Genomic DNA, 23,278 nt, shown 5'->3' on the forward strand with positions numbered 1-23,278 from the left:
CGCCTCTCGCCGCAGGAGCGGTGTCCCATTTTGGTAAGGGGGGCTTCCCGGGACAAGTTGGGGTGCCCTCTGGGACCAGAGGGCTGCTGGCTGCGTCCCAACTTGCTTTTCCCATGGGGCTGCAGCTGGGGGGCACCTCACCGGCATCCCGCACCACTACTACTGGACCCTGGGTTCTGTTTGAAGGAGGAGGGCTGCAGAACTTTTGCCCCCAGCGCTATTGCCCAGGCCACCTGCCTGGGGCCTGCCCCAGCCACCCACAGCACCGGCTTTGGTGAGACCACTGCTACCGATACCAGGGGGCGATACACGAGTGGGGCTGCACTCTCTTTCTGCGACTGGAGGGGCGCCCCCGCCTGTGAGGGTCTACCCCGGCTGCCACAGATACCTGCAGAGGTAACTAGGAATGACAATACCCATGCAGCGGACACCGGTGCCCAACTGAGTCCCACGGTGACGGCCTATGAAATTCCCGGCAGTGAGGGGGGACGCCCCAGCCAGTAGTGCTACCTGAGTGACCCACCTTGTAGCCTGCGTTCCCCGCTGCCCATCTCTTGAGGGGCCACTGTGGGGGCACGGTGGATACCCGAGTACTGCCGGAGACAGGCGGGATATAAGCAGAAACCGTAGATAACAGCTGGGACCGACTGGCGGATGCAGGGAGAACTTTTACCCCGGAGCACGCACAGACCGAAAGGGGCAGGAGAAGCAAGGGCCCTCTACGGGGGACTACGATCACCGAGGGGCGCGTTAACAAAAGGCGGGAGGTGTAGCAGCAAGACCCAGCGGGAGAGGACGCTGCAGGGGCACGACAACACACAGGATCCCATAGCGAAAGATGAACCATCCCTGCATGATATCCTGCATGCCATAGAGGCGTCGAGGACAGCAGTGGGATCTAGAATCAACACTCTCCAAGGGGATCTGGGTCTACTGCGGGTAGACCACAGGAAGCTGACGGACCGTGTCACATCGGTGGAAGGAGACGTCGGAGATCTGAAACCACAAGTATCCGAGTCTATCCACAAATTCACAGACATTGAAAAACAAGTTCAAGTGTTAGAACTGCACGCAGAGGAAGCTGAAAATAGGGCACAATGGAACAACATTAGAGTCACTGGGCTGCCAGAAAAAATCAAAGGGAACAATGTGGTGGCCTACCTTGAGAACTGGATCCACACAAAAGTAGCTGAGGGTCTATCGCCATACTTCGCCCTTGAGCGGGCACACAGAGTTCCTGCATGGGTACTCCCACCTGGGAGGCCGCCGAGACCAGTGGTAAAATGTCAATGTGAATTTGATACTTGTATAGCGCACTACTCACCCGCAAGGGTCTCAAGGTGCTTGTACGAATACCGCTGTGGAACCCATCCTGGCTTTCCCTGTGAGGCATCCACTCCTGGGCACCCCCAAGGTGGAGGCCAGGCATCCTTAGCGTTGTGGGGGCCGTTGTAGAGATTAAGCAAGCTATTGCCCAGAGTTGCACAGAGTGGGACTCCATGATTGGAATAGGCACCGAGGCGAGAATTATCAGGTCCGTGGAATTTTTGAGCCCAAGACCCACCAAGGCGGGGAATTGAACCCTGGTCCCGGGCTAGACCTCTGCATCAGGGTCTGCCGCTCTAATCATTGAGCCACACTTCTCTGGTAGCTCGCCTTCTCTTCTACAAGGACAGAGATCATGTGCTGAGTCAAGCGCTACTTAAAGGACAACTAACAATTGAAAATAGCATTCTACGGATTTTCTCTGATTTTTCCTTAGATGTGCAGCGACAGCAAGCCTCCTTCACTGCGGCCAAACGGAAACTGCTCCAAATGGGGGTGTCGTACTCAATGGTGTTCCCAGCTAATCTCTGGATAGTACATGCAGGGAAGACCACATTTTTTACCACACCTCCAGACGTCTGGGTCTGGATCGAGGGGCTAGAGCCACAAGACCGGAGGCATGAAAGCAGAGACCAGCCGGTGGAGAATCACACGCGATCCCCTGGAAGGGGGGGGGAAACCCAAAGGCAACCCAAACCCGGAGGAGGCACGCTGGGACAGGGAAAGAGCGGTGGCAGAGATAGCGTCCCTGAGTGCAGCGGGCCCACATGGTGCTTCCTCCCTATCGGGGGAGTAACAGAGAGACTCTGACTCAGACGCCAGCTCAAGCACGGTGGGTGTGACCAGCCAGACAATGACGGAGGTAACTCCCAGAATGGCGGGCGACCTGATCTAACCTAAGCCTGACACGCAAGTACATGCTGGACTTTGGGGTTCGGAGGGAGAGAGGGTACAAGGACTAGAGATTGGATCGAGAGCTAGAGGGGCTCAGGATGAGCACTATGCAAGCTAACCACTGGAAGGGGGGGACCCGGTGGAGCAGAGGGGAAGGTCTTCCTCCCAGCGAGCTGTAGTATAGCCACCACCCACAAGTTGGGCTTTAGCCTGTTTGTATGCCAGAGTGTAGTTTGGATGGGAGAGAGTTGCTCACTTGTCCTGGGGAGGGGGTGCTGGGGAAGTTCTATTGTTTTAAGTTGGGGGCACTGCTGTCTATCCTTGTGTGGGGTTAAGAGCCGTTGCGCGGAGGATGCCACCATGCAACACAGGGAGCTGGGAGTCAGGCGGGGCCAAGAAGGCCAGACAGAGGTGAAACGGCTGATCTGTAATGCCCAATCAGAGGGAATATAATCTCCTTTCCTGAAATGTCCGGGGGATGCACTCAATGCACAAACACTACAAAATCTTCCCACATCTGAATAGGCGAGGGGTTCACATAGCAATGCTGCAGGAAACACACAAATTGGCTTCCGGAGGGGCGGCACTTCACCGTAGATGGAGAGGCCAGGCATTCTATACTACGTTCTCTGCATTCGCCAGAGGGTTCTTGATCTGGATCGGTTTGGGCGTCCCCTTCCAACACACTGGCCACAAAGTAGATCCAGTGGGCTGATATGTGGTAGTAACAGGGCTCCTAGACGGACAAGACATCACACTGATAAACATTTACGGCCTGAATACAGACCAAGGAACAGTCTTTGAGCAATTATCTGGCTCTCTGGTGCCATACATCAAGGGGTCAATAATTATGGGGGATATTTTAATTTTATAGCAGATCCAGCCCTGGACCGTTCACACCCACCACTTCAGGATGCCCCAGTACATAGGATAGCCAGGACGTTCAGGGAATGGCAGTCTCATTGGGGGCTGGTGGACAAGTGGCGACGCACGCACCCACTATATAGGGAGTACTCTCACCTTTCCCATGTACATGACTTACATATCCGCCTGGACACCTTCCTATGCTCCTCGGACATGCACACATGACTCCGCAGTGCGGAATACCTCACTCAAACAGTGTTGGACCACAACCCCCTATTGGTTTGACTACAGTGGGGAATCACACGGCAGCCCATCCCTACCTGGCACCACAAGACTGAGGCACTAGAAAACCAAGTGTTCCACCATGAGATTTAGGAACAAATCATCACATTCTTTGTAGACAATGCACAATCCACGGACTCCAGGGTGACAGAATGGGAGGCATTTAAGGCAGTGATCAGGGTGGGTTGCATGGCACTGTCCATAGGGGTAAGACACAAACTAATAACGGATGTGGAATGGGCTGATCGAGCACTGAGGGAGGTAGAATGCTGACATCCGAACAATCCAGAACTCTGCCAGGAGTTGCTTGAGGCGAAGGAGGAGGTGGCTGTGCAGGAAGAGAGACTGAGGTGCTTTGACTATCGAGCATACATGGACAGGACTCATGCTGAGAGAGACAAGGCGGGTAGACTGCTGGTGTGGCTCGCTAATCCCACCCACAGGGAGAATACGATTATAGAATTGGCAGATCCGGAGGGTCACTATCTATACCTACAGGAGGACATCAACAATAGGTTTCGCAGCTACTATTAGAGACTTTATAAGAGTTCAGGGCACGAGGGGAAGGGGAAGTTGAGGAATACCTGGCAGACCTCCGGATACACACCCTAACCAACGAGGACACAGAGCTCCTAGGAGCTGAAATCTCAGAACGAGAAATTCGGGTAGTTATTAAGGAACTGGCAAGGGGGAAAACACCGAGCATGGATGGGCTCCCCAGGGAGTTTTATGCAGAATACACGGAAGCTGTCCCCCAAATTGGCGGGGATGTATGCGGAGTCGAGGGAGAAGGGTCACTTACCAGGTACCACTAGGGAGGCAGTGGTAATCCAGCTGTTAAAGCCAGACAAGTCCCCCTGGAGTGCGCAGCATACAGACCCTTGTCGATGCTAAATCTCGACTTTAAAATTCTAATCAAGGTGCTGGCAACGCGGCTGCTCCCCCACATGATACCTCTGGGGCACCAAGACCATGCAGACTTCATTAATCGCCAGAACACAACCTTAAATATTCGTCGACTGCTATCCATTATCGAACTCGGGTCGACAGTGGACCAGGAGGGGCGGTGTTCGCCATTGACAAGGAAAAGGCATTCGATAGCCTTGAATGGGGTTTCTTATATGCCGTGTTGAACAAAATGGGCCTAGGGCAGGGGTTCATACGTTGGGTGCGGCTACTATATACTGATTCCCGTGGCAAAAGTCCGCACGGGATGCACAATATTGGAGCAGTACAGGATGGAGTGGGGGACACGCCAGGGGTGTCTGCTCTCCCCACTGCTTTTTGCCCTGGCAGTGGAGCCATTAGCTTGCGTAGCGCGATCTGGAGGGGCTTACCGGGGGCTACAGTTGGGGGAGCAGAGGCATCAAATAGCATTATATGCGGATAACCTCGTCCTATTCTTGAAAGATGCAGAGGAAGAACTGCCAGGAGCAAAGGCTATGATGGAACGATTTGGGTCATTGTCGGGGGAACTGGTACAACGGAACATCTACAACACGCCACCTGTGACTATATAAGCCTTGCTGGGGGGCACTATCAAGGCACTATCAAGGCAGTTTCATGCCTTTACAGAGCTATAGGGCGAGATTCCATACAACCGCTGGACCGACTGCAACACAAATGGGGGGACAACATTGACAGACCGCTAGACAACAAGGACTGGGACAATATTCTAGAACGGACCACCAACGTATCTCAAAATGCCCGGTTTAGCCTGATAAGTTTCTATATACTTCACCAAGCATATCAAACCCAAGACCACAGATAGGTTTCAGGACCTTGCATTTATCCTCGCAAAAATGGAAATTACTAGTAGCGGGAAGAAACTGGAAGGCCCCAACGTGCACAGATGGAAACGAGAGTTGGTGAAATGGGCCTGGTGCGAGGGCAGGGTCCTGCTTAGAAATGCAAGATGGATAGTGGGCAAGCCTGAACGAGCCCAGGCATGGGAGGGGCTGATGGCTGACCTAAAGAGAGATGATAGTGCATCTGAAGCTTCCACCCCAGAGAGACCACCACAAATACAGAACCCCCAGGGGCCTGGTTAGGAGGGAATAGCTCTACAGATTCCGAGAGATGGGAACGTTTAACAGAACTACACAGGAGAGAACAGAGATGCAACAGAGGGGCTCCGGCGAAGCACCATCACCCATATCTCAAGCGCAGGAGAGGCTCCTATCTGAGCTCAATAGATTTAGTAGGGAGACAACAGTGCGGGGCAGGAGGGGGAGGGAGGGGTTCAGTTATTTGTTGGGGATGGGAATGAGGGGAGAATCTTCCCGATTGTATGCTGAAGCAATATCAGACTGAATATGCAACTGATAAAATCAGGACTTGGGGTTATTAGGCCAAGCAGGGACTGCAATGCGATCTGATCATGCGTTCTATTTACTGGCGCCGCGTATACCATGTAAAAGGCAATAAAGTTTGTTTAAAAAAAAAAAAAAAAAGTTCAATTCTCCTGCCGCCTTCCCTAAGGAAGATTCTGGTTCACCTGGATGTGGTCCGAAACTTGTCAGGGGTACCAGTTGGGACATTGTTCCGATTGCAAGAGACTAATGGCAACACAAACACATTTTTCTGAACATACTCATAATGACAATACAAATTTAGAACCTCATTTATGAAGGAATTGGTGTAGGGCAGTGCAGCAAGTCTTCCTGTTCTTTCCCCCTGCACTGGCACACTATTTGCTGCCTAGTGCTAACATAGGCACCCTAGCACCATGGTGCAAGGGTGCCTCTGCTGCAGGCAGGATTGTTTTTGTGCAGAAAGGGGCACCTTTCTGCACAAAAACAATGCTGAGAAGCGTTTTCCTCTTTCCATGCAGAATGCAGCACACATGAAATAAGGAAAAAGTGAGGAGAAATAAAAATGCAGTCTTTATCCAATACACACAGTGAGTAATACTGTTTAATTCTGTACTTTGACTGATCCACTTTTAAATATAGGGCAGAGAGCATAATGGAACCTTTGGATCTTGCCATAAAATCAAGGAGCTTAATTCATGAAGAGTTTGGAAAAATCAAATTGTCATATGCGCAATGTGTGTGCGTGCACTACATAAACAGTGCCAGCCTAGCTGCCTTGTGCATAGAATTTGCACTTGGAATGGAGCTGGGGGAATGACAGACACAGGGCTGAGCACATGTGTGATTCAGGAAGCGATAGCGATATCACACAAAGCAACAGCTGTCTCTCTTTCCCATCACAGAGAACTTTTACAGAGGAAGGCGCTAAGCTTCTCGGGCACTCTTTTTCTGACAACTGATGTGGATGATGAGTTACATTGCGTATGATTTCAGTTGCATAATTAAAATACAGATGAAATCAATTACATTTCCCAGCACAGCCATTTAAGGATCGCGCCACGTCTGGAAATGTGAGTGATCCCTGACCCACATGAACTGAGAGGGTGGGAACGCGCTGGAGCTATCCCCGCCCACCTATGTGACTCATAGAAGCTAATGAATACGTACTGACGCAATAGGAGTCCACCCACTGCTCTAATATTGCCTGAGTGCCGCCAGTACATGAGAGGAAGAAAGGACAGCACTTGTTCTGAGAGTCTCTCTCCATATATCTTTTGCGTGCAGAGATAAACACTCCTTGCCAGCGTTTGGTTACATTTCAGAGATGCATTAGAAATCGGTCTGGCTCATAACAGAGATTGCCTCTTCCGTCTTTGTGACTTTAGGCCCACAGTAGCGTATCATACGTGCACTCACTCACTGATCCTTTCACTCATTATCACATTCATCCACACAGGTACTGACCTCTGCCCCCTGGCAGATGGTGGACCAACCCCCATAATTCTAACAGAGGTTCAGAATGAGGCAATGGGTAGCTGAACTCAAATTCCACAAAAATAGCTTTAATTTTTGTTCTATTATTAGACTGTGGAGATGAGAAAGATGAAACTTTGTAAACAAGCATTTCAATGTAACATCCAATTTAAAATTGGCCCTCACTATTTCTGATAGTGGTGGACCGGCCCCTTTTTACATGTTTGCCCCCTGACTTTTTGCCTTTTACTTCCTATTCTTCTGACCATTTTCGTTGGTGTTAGGACTCTGGGCACTTTATCACTGCTAATCAGTCTTAAAGTGCATATGCTCTCTGTGTAAATTGCGATTATGATTGGTTATCCACGATTGGCATATTCGATTCACTGGTAAGTCCTTAGTAAAGTGCACTGTATGTGCCCAGGGCCTGTAAATCAAATCCTACTAGTGGGCCTGCAGCACTGATTATGCCACCCAGATGAGTAGCCCTGTAGATAGGCCTCAGATTTGCCACTGCAGTGTCTGTGAGTGCAATTTTAACCTGCCATGTCGACCTGGCAAGTGCACGAACATGCCAGGCCATGTATGTGAAAGGTAGGACATGTTCTGATGTGTCTTACATATCCTGATAGTGAAATACTGCCAATTTCATTTCTCACTATCACAAGGACTAGCTCTTCCATAGGTTATCATTGGAACTGGTTGTAACATTTTACAAGTGTAACTTTTAAATGATGATAGCAAGAGATTTGGAGTTTGGGCTCCGTGATCTCAGGATTTTAAAAAACATATTTAGTAGAGATGGTTTTAAAATTGTGCCTTCAAAAATGCCCCTTTGAGCTCTTTTGTGGTGGTAATGATGAGGTTCGGATAGGGAGTAATATTGTGGGTGGGGGTATTGGGTCAGTACGTGATTAGTTGAACATAACATGTCAGCAGTAATGCAGCCATTTCAGTCGTGTTTCTATTTGTTTTAGTGAACCCCTGAAGAAGCATGTCTCGAAATGCTTTGGGTAATGGAATGAGTTCATGTTTTTGAAGTATGGTTGACCTAACATGTCACTGTTAAAAGCCTGGATTGGCAGCAGGAGACACGTGAAACTGGTGAATAAAGCATTCAAAGGCAACATTGCTGTCTCTGTGATAATTCAATATGTAGGAAAAGATACGAAACAATAGAATGATATTAAGAGGAATTTGAAAAAAAAGAAAAAAAAGTGGCAGTGCGACAGTTGGGTGCGCAAATGCTGCACCCTGTGCCTGATTTTTCATTAACATTGAGATGGGACGGTTCACTGCCACTGTCTGCACGCACTACAAAGAAAGATGCAATGGTTGAAATTACATAATAAGTTAAGGGAGGGAGTGCATCTTCATATCCACATGATGTTTCCTTTTAGAAAGTGGGCATTTTCTTGCTTTACCATTCGGTTTCCCTACCTGCCTCTGGAATCAACATCTGGTTTAATCAGACAGGGGCTGGTTTGTGAATTCACTCTAAAGAGTCACACAAAGGGAGTTGAGGTGTGTCCTGCGAATCCTTATGGGTGTTCCTGAGCGAGAGTGGTGGGAGGAGTTGTCGCTGACACCTGAAAAGGGCTGTTTCTGCCTTTCACAATGCTGTCGCCACCCACTGTAGTGTGGCTGGACCAGGGAGGACAGAACTGGTTCTCGTAAGCAAGAAAGATTTCCTTTAAAGCCTGCATTCATCAGAGGCTGAGAATAGTATAAGTAGTGGGGCTCTTACCCAAGAAACTTTAGAACACTTCTGGATCAAGAAGAACCTCTGCCAAGAAAAAGATCTGAAGAGCTGTGAGGAGCAGTACTGACCTTTTGCTATGTGTTGCTTTGCTGGGTTGGCCTGCACTTGCTGGCTCTGCGTTGGAGATGACAAACGCTGGACTTTGCTATTTATCCTGCTTGAGAAGAGTCTCCAAGGGCTTGATGTAGAGCTTGCCTCCTGTTAAGAAGTCTCAGGAACACAAAGACTTCACCTGCAGCATCCTTCAACTCCACTGCTGGGAGTTCTGATCTACATTGTGGTGCCAATTGCAGGCCCTTGGAGATTGGTCCTGTTGAAAAAAGATTCAAGAAACTATCAAAATCAACGTATCACCCTGCCAGAGCCTGTTATCCGACGCAGCAACGGTGTGCGGGAGAAATTTCCACACACCGCCACTGTGCGGATGAAATAATCAATGGAGCGTTTGTCTGCAGCCAAAGAAACCGCCGCAGCATGTGTTCAATGTGCTGTCTCTGAAGTCCGAGATTCCCGCACTGACTCCGTTGCAGGCCCTGCTGTGCGGCTGAAAGAATTGACAAATCTTGGGACTGTGGCAAAAGAAATCGACACAGCGCCTGTTTGTTGCCACCGCAGAGATCCTTAGCATGTCCCAGATTTCCCCGCATTGCTCCGACACAGCACCCGCAGACCAGAACCGTCTTGGAATCAACACATCACTTCCCCCTACAGTCGGACTTCGACACATCACTTCTCCTGCGTGCTGCAGAACTGTCGCACATCCCCGCCAAAGACTCGGGCACCGACCCATTGCAGTGCTTTACGGCGTTTCCTTCCTCATTTGCTGTTTAATCTTGTAGATTTCGACACATTTGAAGTACTTTGTGTAAACATCATTCATTCCATAGAGTTCTATGGTCAGAGCTGCTTAAAACCTCTTAATATTCATAATTTGAGGTGTGTATGTTGGATTTTTATCGTTTTGCTCTTGTTTGGTTTAGATAAAGATACTTTCATTTCTGAACTTGTGTGGTGTCCATTTGTAGAGTTTTCACTGTGTTACTGTGTGTGTTATGTAGAAATACTGTACACAATGCCTCTGATATAGACCTGACTGTTTGTGCCTAGCTGCCGAGGGGGTGAGCAGGGATTATCTTGGGTGTATAATGTCCTTACTCTGACTAGAAGGAAGGGTCCCTTATTGGACCCACATTTCTAAAAGACAGCTGATAAGTAAACAAGCAAAGTGTAAGAAATTCAGGAGGGCTATGACAGAGAGGTATAATACCGATTGCCAGAGCAAATTCAAGAGGTAATGCTGAGACGAGCACATCCAGTCACCAAGAAAGCAACATTAACATGCACTGGTAGCTCAAACTCATGTCTGCATTCTTCATCCTTTCAAGCAGCCACACACCAGTTCGGTCTGCCACAGGATGGGCCAGACAATGTTTTCAGTGCCTTCCTCTGTCAATGAGGGATGATGTAAAATCAAAGATCTAAGGCATATCAGCAAGCTGGCGATGACAAATTATTGCCGCTTTAGCCTCCGTTTTCGGACGAAAAGCAGCGATAATTTTATCACTCAATCATCAAGGTCGCGCTAACGCGTGATTCCTTGCTTTAGCTCCCTTTCTCATAACGCCCACTTTTGCATCTCTAATGAGATGCAAAGTGGGCGTTCTGCCCCAAAATAACTGGAGAAATGTCGCTAACCGACATTTCTCCAATTATCAAGGGAATCGCTAACAGGTATAGTGATAAGAAAAGTAGCGTGAACCACAGTTAACGCTACTTTTCTCATGCCTGCATTCACCCTGACTTAGCCATTATATCCAATGTAGGTGGATATAATGGCTAAGTATGCCCTGCCTTATCAGCAAGCTAACACCAAAATGTGTGAGATTATCGCTGGATTTCCAGCGATGATCTTACTTTTGGCTGTTAGCGCGAGGAATTTTATCGCTTTTGAGATAAGCGTTGCTGATAGCACGCTATCTCAGCGATAAAATTCCACGATAGCCGGCGATAATTATCCTAGCGCTAAGTGCGCTTAGCGATCATTATCGCCGGCCCTTGCTGATATGCCCCAGAATTTGCAGGCCCCCTGCCAGGTCCTCAAGTGCAAACTTTGTACCTTGGTAGATAGGTATGAGTAAGGCATTTTTCCAAAGGCAAGGCACTCTTTGCACAGACAAATTCTTCAAGAAAAAGCTCATGTAAAAATTATTGGTACGAAGATTCATAAATCAGACATTTTGTCAGTGTTCATCGTAGCATAGATGTAATGAGAAGATATCTTTGATGAGCTTGAATCCTCTCCTTTACATCCATCCCTCATGTAGATGCCACAGTTGCCTTCCTTGTTTTGAACCAGCAGCGCCTTCTTCACCGTAACTCATAAAGATGCTGGTACATGTTGGAGATTTATATTCAACGAGAATGTCTTACCCACTATATGTTCATCATTCTAACTCCTACAAGAAGCATCTTGTGTCTGGTCAGAAGATGCCTCTATTATTAAAATAGCTGCGATGACGTTGTGTTATATCCCGACTGTGCTGCTGAATTCCACAAAGGCGTTTTGGTGTATGTGTTTAACTCTTGTACTCTCATTTTCTCTCCAGCGAGTAACAGCTCTTCAACTGTCTCTCTCATCACCGGAGCTTTGGTTGCAGTGTTGGCAGCAGCAGTTGGAGCAGTTCTGTTGACCAGGAGATATCTAAAGTACGTATGCAAACCGGTGATGCACTGCTCAATTTTCGATGCACTGTACTTAGTCCTTAATTTGAAAAATATGTGAAAGGACCCAAAGTTTGCTCAGAAGCTCTTGAACTCATGCCTCTTTCATTAACTACCAGACACTCTCTGTGCCTATATCTCACTCTTTCAGCTGAGACGTTTTGAGGCATGTGCAAAAAGGGCTCTGGACCAGGGCCCCAGCCTTTCAGGGGGCTTTGGGATACACTCAGCTCTTATTTGAAGAGAGCCTTGCTCTGATGACCTCAAATAATTCATAAACAGATTGTTTTAAATACCTTGTTTTAAATGCCATTTCTCTTTAATTTATTTTTAATGTGGGTGATTTATGAGAGTCTATTACAGACATTTTGCAGATAAATGCTGTATTTATGTTTCATGCAACATCTTTAAACAAAGATTATTTTCATATCAAAACAGGAAATCACATATAAGAATTGGGAGGGGTCATAGAGATTATTTGCAGTAACCATAGTGAGCTGCTGTTGTGTTACAATATTGAAAAAACAGGTCACTATTCCAGGATATTAGATGTCAGCACATTAAGAATTTGGGCATGAAAGAGCTGAAATTGGATCATAAACTCATTGCTGTTCCGAACAGGGGCCCCAAAAAGGTTTTTGCCCCAGGGCCCCCAAAATCCTTGAGCTGTGTGTTAGACCTGCCATCCTTCGAGTGGTCTAAGCCCAGACGTTTTGCCTGCTTACCTCCCGTTTATTGCTGATTCCTTTTGTTGGCTTAGAACTCTGATCACTTTACCACTGTCGTGTAGTTCCTGCAAATACATAGGATCTGCACATTCGTTGGACAACATAAACTGAGGGATTGGTGTCTAGACTGATTCCTGACACCCCTACAGGATATGTCAGCCTATAGACCAGCTAGCTCACAGTGCCACCATAAGCCTCCGAACCCTACCAAGGAGCGAATAGTTTCTGGCAATCATTGAACATGACAACCCTTCACCTTTCATGGTTGGTGGAAACAGTACAGTATTTTTCGCTCAGTCAATCGTGCTCACTGAGCCTCAGAGAGATACACAAAATAAATGTTGGGGATGTTTTCAATAAGTATTTTGTGAACCAGAGTCATTCTAGTATAAAACATGTTTGCTGCAACAAACAATAGACAGAGGCAAATGTAAGAGATTACAAGCACCAAAATCGTAAATAGAAGGTAGAATTCTACCATGGTGCTAAAACAGTGAACATATGCAGGCCTATAAACATGACAGCAATCAAGCATACTCCTACTATGCGTACCCTACCTAAGTGTACCTCAATGTACCTAGCATGTATGTGGGTGTGAAGCTAAGCATCCCCTAGGAAAGAGCCAACCCCATTACTTGATGGGAGAGAATGAAGGACCCCGTCTTGGTCACGGGTTCGACACCCAGCAAGGGATGTCAGAGCACTGCGTGTTGAAGCTTCAGCGTGCAGGGACCTCCGTGTCAGTGTCAGCTTAGAAGCATCTCCTCTTTCTTCCTAGTGAAGGTGTGGTTCTTTTATACCAAAAAGGTAGCCTTGGCGAGGTTCTATCACAATCGATATGTTTTGAGAATGATAATATGGATGAGCCTAAATCAATAATTGTAATTATGCAAAGTAGCCCTGTCGCCCTAGGATAAAGATAGCAATGACTTTTGTACCCAGTATGTTAATTCTATTATTTAAATGAGGAAATATGAATTTTGTGATCAGTTATGTCCCCTATCGTAGACCCCAACGGCTCCATGTGCATGCTATAAGTACATGTATGTTCCCTCCTGCTCCAGTTCTGAAGACGCAAATATATGTGCGTCCACCGTCAACATGTCATCTTTCAGATCCGCCATGAATGGGTCAGATATTCCATGAAAGGCCACCGACTTTATATGGTTCACTTTCCACATTTTACAGATTCAGGCGAGTAGGCCCGAATTCTGTCATCAAGCCTTTTCCTGCCTTCTGCCTCTGAAAGCTCCAGTCTGAGCCCGCATCTGTGACCATGAACTTTGTCCTACTCCCTGCGCGGCTAACGGTGCCTGATCCACCATATTGCCTGCCAAAAACTGTATTTCACCTTCGAGATTATCTCCTTCGCTCCTCATCCGATGCATTCCTGTCTAGTAGTTTAGGTAAACATTCTTCCCGCTACCGTGCAAAGGGCCAGGCTTCGCTGTCCTCATGCAAGTAATTCATAGCCCCGCTACCATGGAATATTCCTACCCCCTCGCATCTAGTGTAGACACTTAGACGCTTGTACACGCACTAACAGTCAGTATAGTCAGTATAGAATAAGATTCTGTCCTAAGAGACCTCTCTTTTGGATAACACAGTTCTTTAAACATAGGATATTAGATATGATTTGGGATTAGGTTGACATAACCCCAGACTTCTGTCTCCACATGTAGAGCTAAATGTCAAGTCTCCTTCACCCTCTAGTTGCACGTCAATCACACGTCATGCGGCTGCGCGCGCATCTCTGCCAACTATTTCTGCTGACATTGCAGGATTCTTTTATGGATCCACCCACTTATGACATCATATATGACGACGTTTATTAAATTACGCCCTCTATTAGTTACGTATGCACCTTTTATCAGCTGTTACGCCTCTTGCATCTGTTTTACTGTAATGTGTTTTCTATAAAACTGCCTACCTGTCAATAATATATGTTCCTTCCTTCCTGAACTTTCGTGGTGATGGAATAGAAGGCCCACAATTCGAATTGTCTTCCTTTGTATAGGAATAAAGCATTTTAAAACCTCTAATACCACGGATTCTGCCTCTTATATTTACTGAGTTATTCTCGATAGATTTTACCGCATAAAAAATAGTACCGGTAACGAAATATTTACCACATAAATTGGCGCCCGAACAGGGACACTTTCTCATCTCACGCGCCGGCGGTGCGTTGCAGGCCCGGTCTCCTGCCACAGCTGAACGGACAACAAAAACGCGTATCTGCAGGATTTCCTGTGTCTCCTTCCGGCCAAGCGGGGACGACTGAGGCTGCGATCAACACCCAGACGAGGCGGTGAGAAGTGCGAAGTATCCCGACCAGAGCCTAGCTGAGAGAGCAAGATCCGAGGTATACAGAGACCCGCCAGGTTCCGAAGTTCCGAGTCCAGTCGAGTCGAATCCAGTCCGGTCCAGTTTCAAGTTCAGTTCCGAGGCCTTCCGTTCCGAGCTACCCGGTGAGTACCATTACCGGGGAGGCATTTAACGTGCACATAGTCTGTGCCGGTCAGGACGGGTTTGGGGTACACAAATCCGGTCTGCACTGTTTTAGCAGTGTATCTGTACTGTTTAGCAGTATATATAGTATGTTGGGCATATAAATAAATATTATCCAGTGTCAGTATAATGTCAATAACTAGTTTTCTATTAGTTATCATTGTTCGTTAAAACTGTTAAGCGTTAAATGTTTTAAATACGTTCTATATATTGTGGTATGAATGACTGTCCATTATTGTGTTTTCTTGTATAAAGTGTGTTCTAGAAACAAGATCTAAAAATGCCGCTCTTTTCAAAACTAAGACAGATCAAAACTAGAAAAGGTGTACTCGAAGAAGCTGTTCCCATTCCACCTAGGGATACTCCAGGATACTTTATGTATCATAAGCATGGCCTAGATGCCGTATTATTTCTTGATTTATGGGTGGACTACACCAAAGAATTACCAGAGAGTCAGAGATGGCCCGCAGCGGGGACCTGGGATGCAGATTGCATCATGAGAGTAGAAGAAGAATTATGGAAAAAGAAAGCCAGACAGTCACAGAAAGATGCCATTGAATTATGGCGTAAAGAATCATATAGACGTACAGAAAAAGCACACCGACAGGAAGAGAAAGGTAAGGAGAATTCAAATAAAGTCCGAGAAAATCTATTACTTGAGGAAGGTACCCGAGTAAAATCAGAACAAGTAGATAGACAAAGAAACGCCCTTATGAATGGTATGTATCCACTTCTGGCCGAAGGGTTACCTAAGGCTACTCCGGAAATACCAAAAGACTTGCCAACCCCATTGTTTCCGATAAAAGCACATCCCAAGGGACATCCCCGAACCGCAGAAGATGTTTTCCTCTCCCGCTATTTAGATGACGCAGCTCCCGAGTATGCTAATACCGCACCACATAGACCGCTTGCCGATGATGCTCATCGCCAAGATCTTTCGTCTGTACCTCCGCAACAACACGCTTCGACACACATTCCGACAAGCACATCTGTTTCTACAGCTTTTCCCGCAACGACGGTTGCTGTCTCACCCTCAACAAATCCTTTCACGTCCAGCACCCCAGACGGTGCTACAGGAGGTACGACAGACATTTTTTCTACGCCACCCAGAGGAAATAAATTTTCCCTTAGAGATTTAGCACACCAACGTACGCCCAAACTAGCCACTCCCGACATGCTTAAGGAACTTCTAGTAGATTGTAGATATGATCCTGTGCCCGGTAAACGGGACGAAATGCTGCTGTCATCATTATGTATTAGACGAGCTGCCATATATTTAACGAAGTTACCAGGAATGAATACACATTTAGAAAATATATATCACTTTGTCCAGTCAGGGCGAGGTCCTGAAAGTATTAGTAGAGCCATGGAGTACCAGAAAGCGGAGGTACAGGGACAACTGTTACGTTTCCTCATAAACTGTGTAATTAGAAATCAAGACCGGCCTGGGGTAAATCCGGAAGAAATGCAAACACTTGTCACTTGGGGTCGGAATATATCAGAAGGAAGACATGATAAACAGTTATGTATAGTAGCTATGTACCGAAAGATCCGCAAAGAGGTAGAACGAATACACGAAGAAAGATTAGAGGTAGACGCCGCTGATCTAAACAGAGAGGAGGAGGAGCAAGAATCAGAGCAAGTAGAAACGATAGCTTATGTAAGTAAAGGAAGACCCCATAATAATACCAGAGGTTTTAACGACCCAATACGTCCAATACGTCCAGAATATAATAGACATCTTCCAAACCCTATGCTAAATACAAAATCCCCTGAACACTTATTCCAAGCCGCTGATAAATTACTCCGAGATCGAAGGGGGTACCACGTGCTCGATTCCATGGACGAACAAGAATTAGCCAGGTCAGCAGTACAATGGGCTGACAGTCCCGGCGAATACAATGATGATGTACTTGCACACACGTTTCTGAATCTAGACCCATATGAACAGCGTTTAGCTAGTATATACATGATTCAACACCTCCTTATATTATATAAAGGCCAACACTCCGATCCAGGACCCTTACCTGACATATTGACAGAACTACTCACGAACATATGGAGAGGGTCAGGTACTGATTTGATTAAGGAAATACTAGAATCCCGAAACAAATATTTAAATTTCGTATGCCCAGAACACGTTCCAGTTCCCATAATGGGAAGAAAAATGTATCACATAGATAGACAGAACCCGTTACGCGAAGTGCACCCGATCAGAGGTGCCGACGATAATTTCACACGCGTGTTTGTGTACACGCCTATAACTAAACTGGAATTATTAGAAATGAAGAAAGTAGTACCCAGCCATGACAAAGATCCAGCAGGTTTCCACCGTGAGATAAAAGACATGTTACTCATGGGAGAGTATATCTACCCCGATATTATGAAAATATTAAAAGTCCTATTACCCGCAGGTGTTTATGAAAAACTCAAAGAAAAAGAATGGGAGGTAGGAGACCAAAAGATAGATTGGACAGCATTAGAAAACGAAGAAAAGGCCCGAGCTGCAGGAGCAGGGCTTGGGGATAAGACTACAGCACTAGCAGGATTACTAATACAGGTACTGCCACGTTTATTAACTACGAAAAAGGAAGACTGGGGTGCAATCTCAGCCTGTAAACAAAAACCAGATGAAGACACTAGTGATTTCTATTCCCGATTTGAAAAATGTTTTAGTATAAATAGTGGCATAAAAGCCAGTAGTGAGTCATATCCACATCTGTTTGTGACAAAATTAGTTGAAAATTCTCTACTACAAGTCAAGAATAGAGTATTGAAATTCGAAAGTACCTGGCAAGGTAATACCCCATCACAGATGCTACAGATGTTACAATATCATCACAATAGAATTCGAGAAGAACAAGAACACGAACAAAGACGTATGAAAGATACAAAAATGAAAATGCTTGTTGCACAGTCAGTTCCAGCTGATAGTCATCAAAAGGGTGATTCCGCAGGCCCTGCGAAAGGGACATGCAACTATTGTAAACAACCAGGTCATTATATACACGATTGTCCAGTCCTGAAACATAATATAGCCACAGGTAGAACACATGAGAGACCACGTCCACCCAGACAGGATCAGAATCAACAGACGCCTCAGCAGGCACAACCTAGGTTAGCTCCGCAACAGCTAGCTCCGCAACAGGCAGCTCCACAACAAATTGTAGCACCACCACAAGCGCAGCCTATTGCTGCAACACAAGCAACGACACAACAGATGTATCAGTATGCACAAGCAGATTATCCCGATTATCAGTGATACTCATGAGATAGCCTAGAGAGGGAAGTTGGCTTACCCCTTATTGAGGTTCCTGTAGACCAAGAGGGACCTTATGTACATAGTGAACTATTAGGGGAAGACAGAAAGTTTTTACTTGATACAGGGGCAAGCAGAACAACTATAAGACGTAGTGAAGTTCCAGGGGCACCCCTCTCAGGCTCACAGAATATTTCCCTTGGATTCTCAGGAAAACCTATAATTAATGACGTAACACAACCTCTTGCACTAACAGTAGGTCCATTAACACGTACAACAGATTTGTTGCTTACTAAATCATGTCCAGAAAACTTGTTAGGAATAAAAACATTGAAAGCTCTAGGAGCTATAATATGTTGTTCTCCGGAAGGAGTACGACTATTTTTACGTGACTTTAAAGGTCACTACGTATCCAGAGACATGGATCACCGACTGCAGAATTTACCTACACATTTATGGGCACAAGGCCCCACTGATGTTGGTTGCATGAACATTACACCATATCGAGTTACACTGAAATCAGGAATAGTACTACCACGAATGCGACAATACAAGTTACCACCAGATGCTGTAGTGGCTTTACTGCAAATCATTGACGAGCTCATTGCACAAGAAGTGGTTGTCGAAACAGACTCCAATGTATGTAATTCTCCGATAATTCCGATTCTTAAAAGAACGGATCCAAAAGCTCCACCAGTATATCGATTAGTTATTGATTTGCGCGAATTAAATAAATGTATTGTACCACAATACCCTGTGGTCCCAGATATCTCTTCATTACTCACAGCTATTGACTCAGAAGCAACGTTTTTCACTGTAATTGATCTCAAGAATGCTTTCTTTAGTGTCCCAATCGATCCGGAAAGTCAATATTTGTTCGGTTTTAGTTTAAATGGACGAAGTTTTAAATTCACACGCGCACCTCAAGGATTTACAGAAAGCCCCAGCATCTATAGCCAAGCACTGAAACGAGAACTTGACAGTATCCATATGCCAGTTAACACTGCCTTGCTTCAATATGTCGATGATCTGCTGATCACCGCTCGAAGCGAACATGAATGTGAAACAGCGTCACTTACGGTTCTAAAATTTCTGGCCGACAAGGGGCACAAGGTGTCCCCTTCTAAGCTGCAATTCTGTGTCCAGCGAGTTGTTTACCTTGGGCACTCGCTGTCCAAGGAGGGAAGGCAGCTTACATCCGACCGCATCCAGTTAATCGCTAACATGCCACCACCCAAGACACAAAAGGAGGTGCGGGCTTTTATAGGCCTCACTTCATACTGTAGGCAGTGGATCCCTCAATATGCATTTCTAGCAAAACCACTCATCCAGTTGACAACACAGGAGGCAGCCACATCGACTGTCCTCCCTTGGACTCAAGAACATACACACGCCTTTGAAAGCTTAAAGAAAGCTTTATGCCAAGCACCTGTCCTAGCAACACCATGTTACAGTAAACAGTTTACACTCTTCGTTACAGAACGCGAAGGTACTGCTTTGTCAGTACTCACTCAGGAACAAGCAGGATCACACAAACCATGTGCTTATTTCTCTAGTACATTAGATCCAGTAGCTCAGGCACTTCCAGCATGCCTGAAATCAGTGGCAGCAACAGCTTTAGCAATCAGACAAAGCGATGCCATAGTGTTAGGACACCAACTGACAGTACAAGTACCACACGCAGTAGAGGTTCTCTTGAACCGCACACAGACACAACACTTGACTATAGCGAGACTCACCAGTTACGAATTAACTCTGTTTCAGCCACATATAGAAATCAGACGTTGTAATACGTTAAATCCTGCCACACTGTTACCAGTAGGCGGAACAGATCCATTGGCACATGATTGTGTCGAAGTCATTACTATCACGACGAAACCCAGACAAGACTTGACAGATATCCCTTTGACAGATCCAGACTTGACATTGTATGTAGATGGGTCATGTATGAGAACAAGTACAGGAGAGCTAGTGGCCGCTTACGCAGTCACAACAGACACTGAAGTCATTGAAACAAATTGTATTAACACTTTGTCAGCTCAAGCAGCAGAGCTCACCGCTCTGACACAAGCCTGTATTCAAGCCACAAATAAAAAAGTCAATATATACACAGATTCACGTTATGCATTCGGAGTCGTCCATGACTTCGGCGTACTGTGGCGAGAGAGAGGTTATTTAACTTCTCACGGTGCCCACATTCAACACGGACCCCTCATTCAAGCCCTATTAGATGCTATTCATCTACCTACTGCAATATCGATTATGAAATGCAAAGCCCATACAAAAGTCACCGATATCATTTCTCAGGGTAATGACCTAGCTGACAAAACAGCTAAACAGACTGCTCAGAATCAGACTCTCACAACTGACATGACAAAGACAATAGTTCCGACACCAATACATTGCATGACAGTTAAGGATCCCGCCCTTGATGTAATTGACATACAGACACACGCTACACCAGAAGAAATAAAGAAATGGACTGAATTAGGAGGGATCCAAACAGATCAAGGATGGATGACGAAGGAAAAATCTATATGGTTTCTTCCCGACTCAATGGTCCAAGTCATCATTAACACTATACATAGTCCAGCGCACCTAGGAGAAAAAGCTATGCTAGACAGCATTCAACACATTTGGTTCAACAAACATTTACGAGCCGCAGCTAAACAAAAAGTTCGTACCTGTATGATATGTTGTCAGTTTAATCCAGGTAAAAGCATCCCCGTAGAACAGGGTGGATTTCAACCTCCTAATCATGCTTTTGAAGTCCTCCAGATGGATTATATCCAGATGGAACGATGTCGAGGATTCAAATATGTTCTCGTAGTTGTCTGTGCTCTTTCCCGTTGGACAGAAGCATACCCGGTTTCAGATTACACTGCCCCGACTACTGCCAAACAGTTAGTTCGAGAATTCTTCCCACGGTACGGTTTACCACGTGTTGTCTACTCAGATAACGGCCAGCCGTTCTCATCCGAATTAATGAAACACGTTTCCCTTCTATTAGGTTATCAATGGAAATTTCACTGTGTCCGACATCCCGAGGCAGCAGGTCTCGTAGAACGCCATAATCAAACTTTGAAAATTAGATTGTCCAAAATATGTAGAGAAAAAGGAGTCGATTGGATAGTAGCCTTACCAGTTGCGCTCTTTTACATGAGAATGGTAGCACATTCTCGAACAGGGCTATCCCCGTATGAGGTGATCTTCGGTAGACCACCAAATATGTGGGGGACGCCTATACCTCGTAAAATCACTGACGTTGACTGTAATATGCTGACAGATTACCTGGCTTCCTTGATGTCTGCACTACAATCTTGTCGTTCACAGGTATCCGCAGCTTTTCCCGATAATACTGAGGTGAAGCCCCATGACGTGGTTCCTGGGGATCTGGTGCTGGTCAGGAACTTTGACCAGAAGACCCAACTGGATCCTAGGTGGAAGTCACCGAAGTTAGTTTTACTCACCACAAGGACAGCCGTGAAAATCGAAGGAAGAAAAGGATGGTTGCACTCGAGTCATATCAAGAAATTTTATGGACTACCATCCAATATAGAGACTAAACCCTGTATTTCCTCAAAGACAGACTCAAAGCTCCCCTTGGTTGAGCAATCGAACTCAGAAATCTATAAACTAAAATTGAGGTCTAATAAGTCAGACAATTTGATTGTTTAAGTCCTCTCCAAGGTGAATCGGTTGAATTTGTCTCTGACATGTATCCTCTAGACCGAAATAGAGAAAGAAATCAGCGAAAGCAGCTGAAAAAGCATGCGTATTGTAAATCACTTCGTAGTCACTGTACAGTAACATTATTAATTTTATTTTTTCTAAGTCTTCTGATTATTATTGTCAGCATCCTATTGCACATGTATTACCCTATTCCTAAGCATGCTTATAATATAACTGCAGAACATTCTTTTAGCGAATTTCCTCCGCATGAGTTGTCTTATAGATTTGCGCTGCGCAACAACACTTTTATTAGTATGTTACATCATTCCCATCAAACCAGCAATGCCACAAATTGTTGGATATGTGGCCGACTCCCTCCCTATCAGAACTATAAGGGAGTCTTGCCCCTCTTTCCCTATCCGTTCACACACAATGGCTCCTGTGGAGCATGGTTTAGTTTGATTAATACCCTAGATTCAAATTCCGCAGTTTATCAAGACAACTGGGTATGGGGAAACCTGAACCTAGCTTTACTTAAAGTCTGCTACCCTAACAAGGAGGGACTTCCCAAAAGAACAGGAACTGATCTAGAAAATGAAGTATATGGATTAGGTAATTTTACACTTAACCTCATGATCCTGAACGTTGAATCTGAAGCTACACCAATCTTGCCCGCCATGTCAGTATTCCCAGTAAAAGGGGAATTATGTATAAGAAAGAATGGTTCCATACATATGGGCCATAGTAAATGCACCACTGTAATAAAATTCAGTGATCAAGGCAAGTCTACATTTAGAGCTTCTCGTCATTCCTACTTCATATGTGGCCAGACCGCATATATATGTCTACCTTTAGATTGGGATGGTACCTGTTACATAGCATTCCTTCTGCCACCTGTTTTCCTAGCCCCTCCTGATTATCATAGAAATACCCATTTAGTACACAATAGACAGCAGAGAGATCTCCCAATTGTCGATTACACTGAAACAGCATGGGAGAAATACACAGATTTCAATAAAGGTTTCTTTCCCTATATAGGTACAGTCACTAATAGTAAGCTGATACGTAGATTAACCAGAACCCTTGAAGCAGTAGTGAACGAAACTATTTCCGCCTTAGGCAATTTAACAGAAGAGCAGTCTGCTATGCGGATTGTTGTGCTTCAAAATCGTCTTGTCCTTGACGTCATCCTGGCCGATAGGGGCGGAGCTTGTAGGGTCATCGGATCAAGTTGCTGCATTTTCATCCCAGAAAATTCGCCGTCAGTATATAAAGCCATAACTCGCCTTCATAAGATTGTAAGCCAGATACACCAGAGTCCAGGCACCTGGACTTGGTCCGGTTGGTTCTGGGGCGTGCTGTCAGCCTGGGGATGGAGAATACTATCCTTCCTAGGTATTGGCTTTCTCATACTATTCAGTTGCTGCTTATGTCTACAATGTGGGCCAGCGATTTGTGGTCTGTGTGCCACCTC

At 45.8% G+C, this 23,278-nt stretch overlaps 1 protein-coding gene across 7 annotated transcripts in view; it reads left to right on the forward strand.

The window, feature by feature from the left end:
- The window catches only part of LOC146809067 (sialoadhesin-like), a 514,967-nt gene that overhangs the window by 439,493 nt on the left and 52,196 nt on the right, over window positions 1-23,278 (forward strand). For 6 of the 7 annotated variants that reach the window (XM_085614289.1, XM_085614287.1, XM_085614291.1 and 3 more), the window contains one exon: window positions 11,523-11,622. The exons of the other annotated variant lie outside the window; for it this stretch is intronic. In XM_085614289.1, the coding sequence (XP_085470415.1) occupies window positions 11,523-11,622 (100 nt within the window). The remainder of the gene's footprint in view (window positions 1-11,522; window positions 11,623-23,278) is intronic. 7 annotated transcript variants of the gene reach the window in all.

The sequence above is a fragment of the Triturus cristatus genome, chromosome 7 (genome assembly GCF_964204655.1).
Source record: "Triturus cristatus chromosome 7, aTriCri1.1, whole genome shotgun sequence".
Lineage (NCBI taxonomy): Eukaryota > Metazoa > Chordata > Amphibia > Caudata > Salamandridae > Triturus > Triturus cristatus.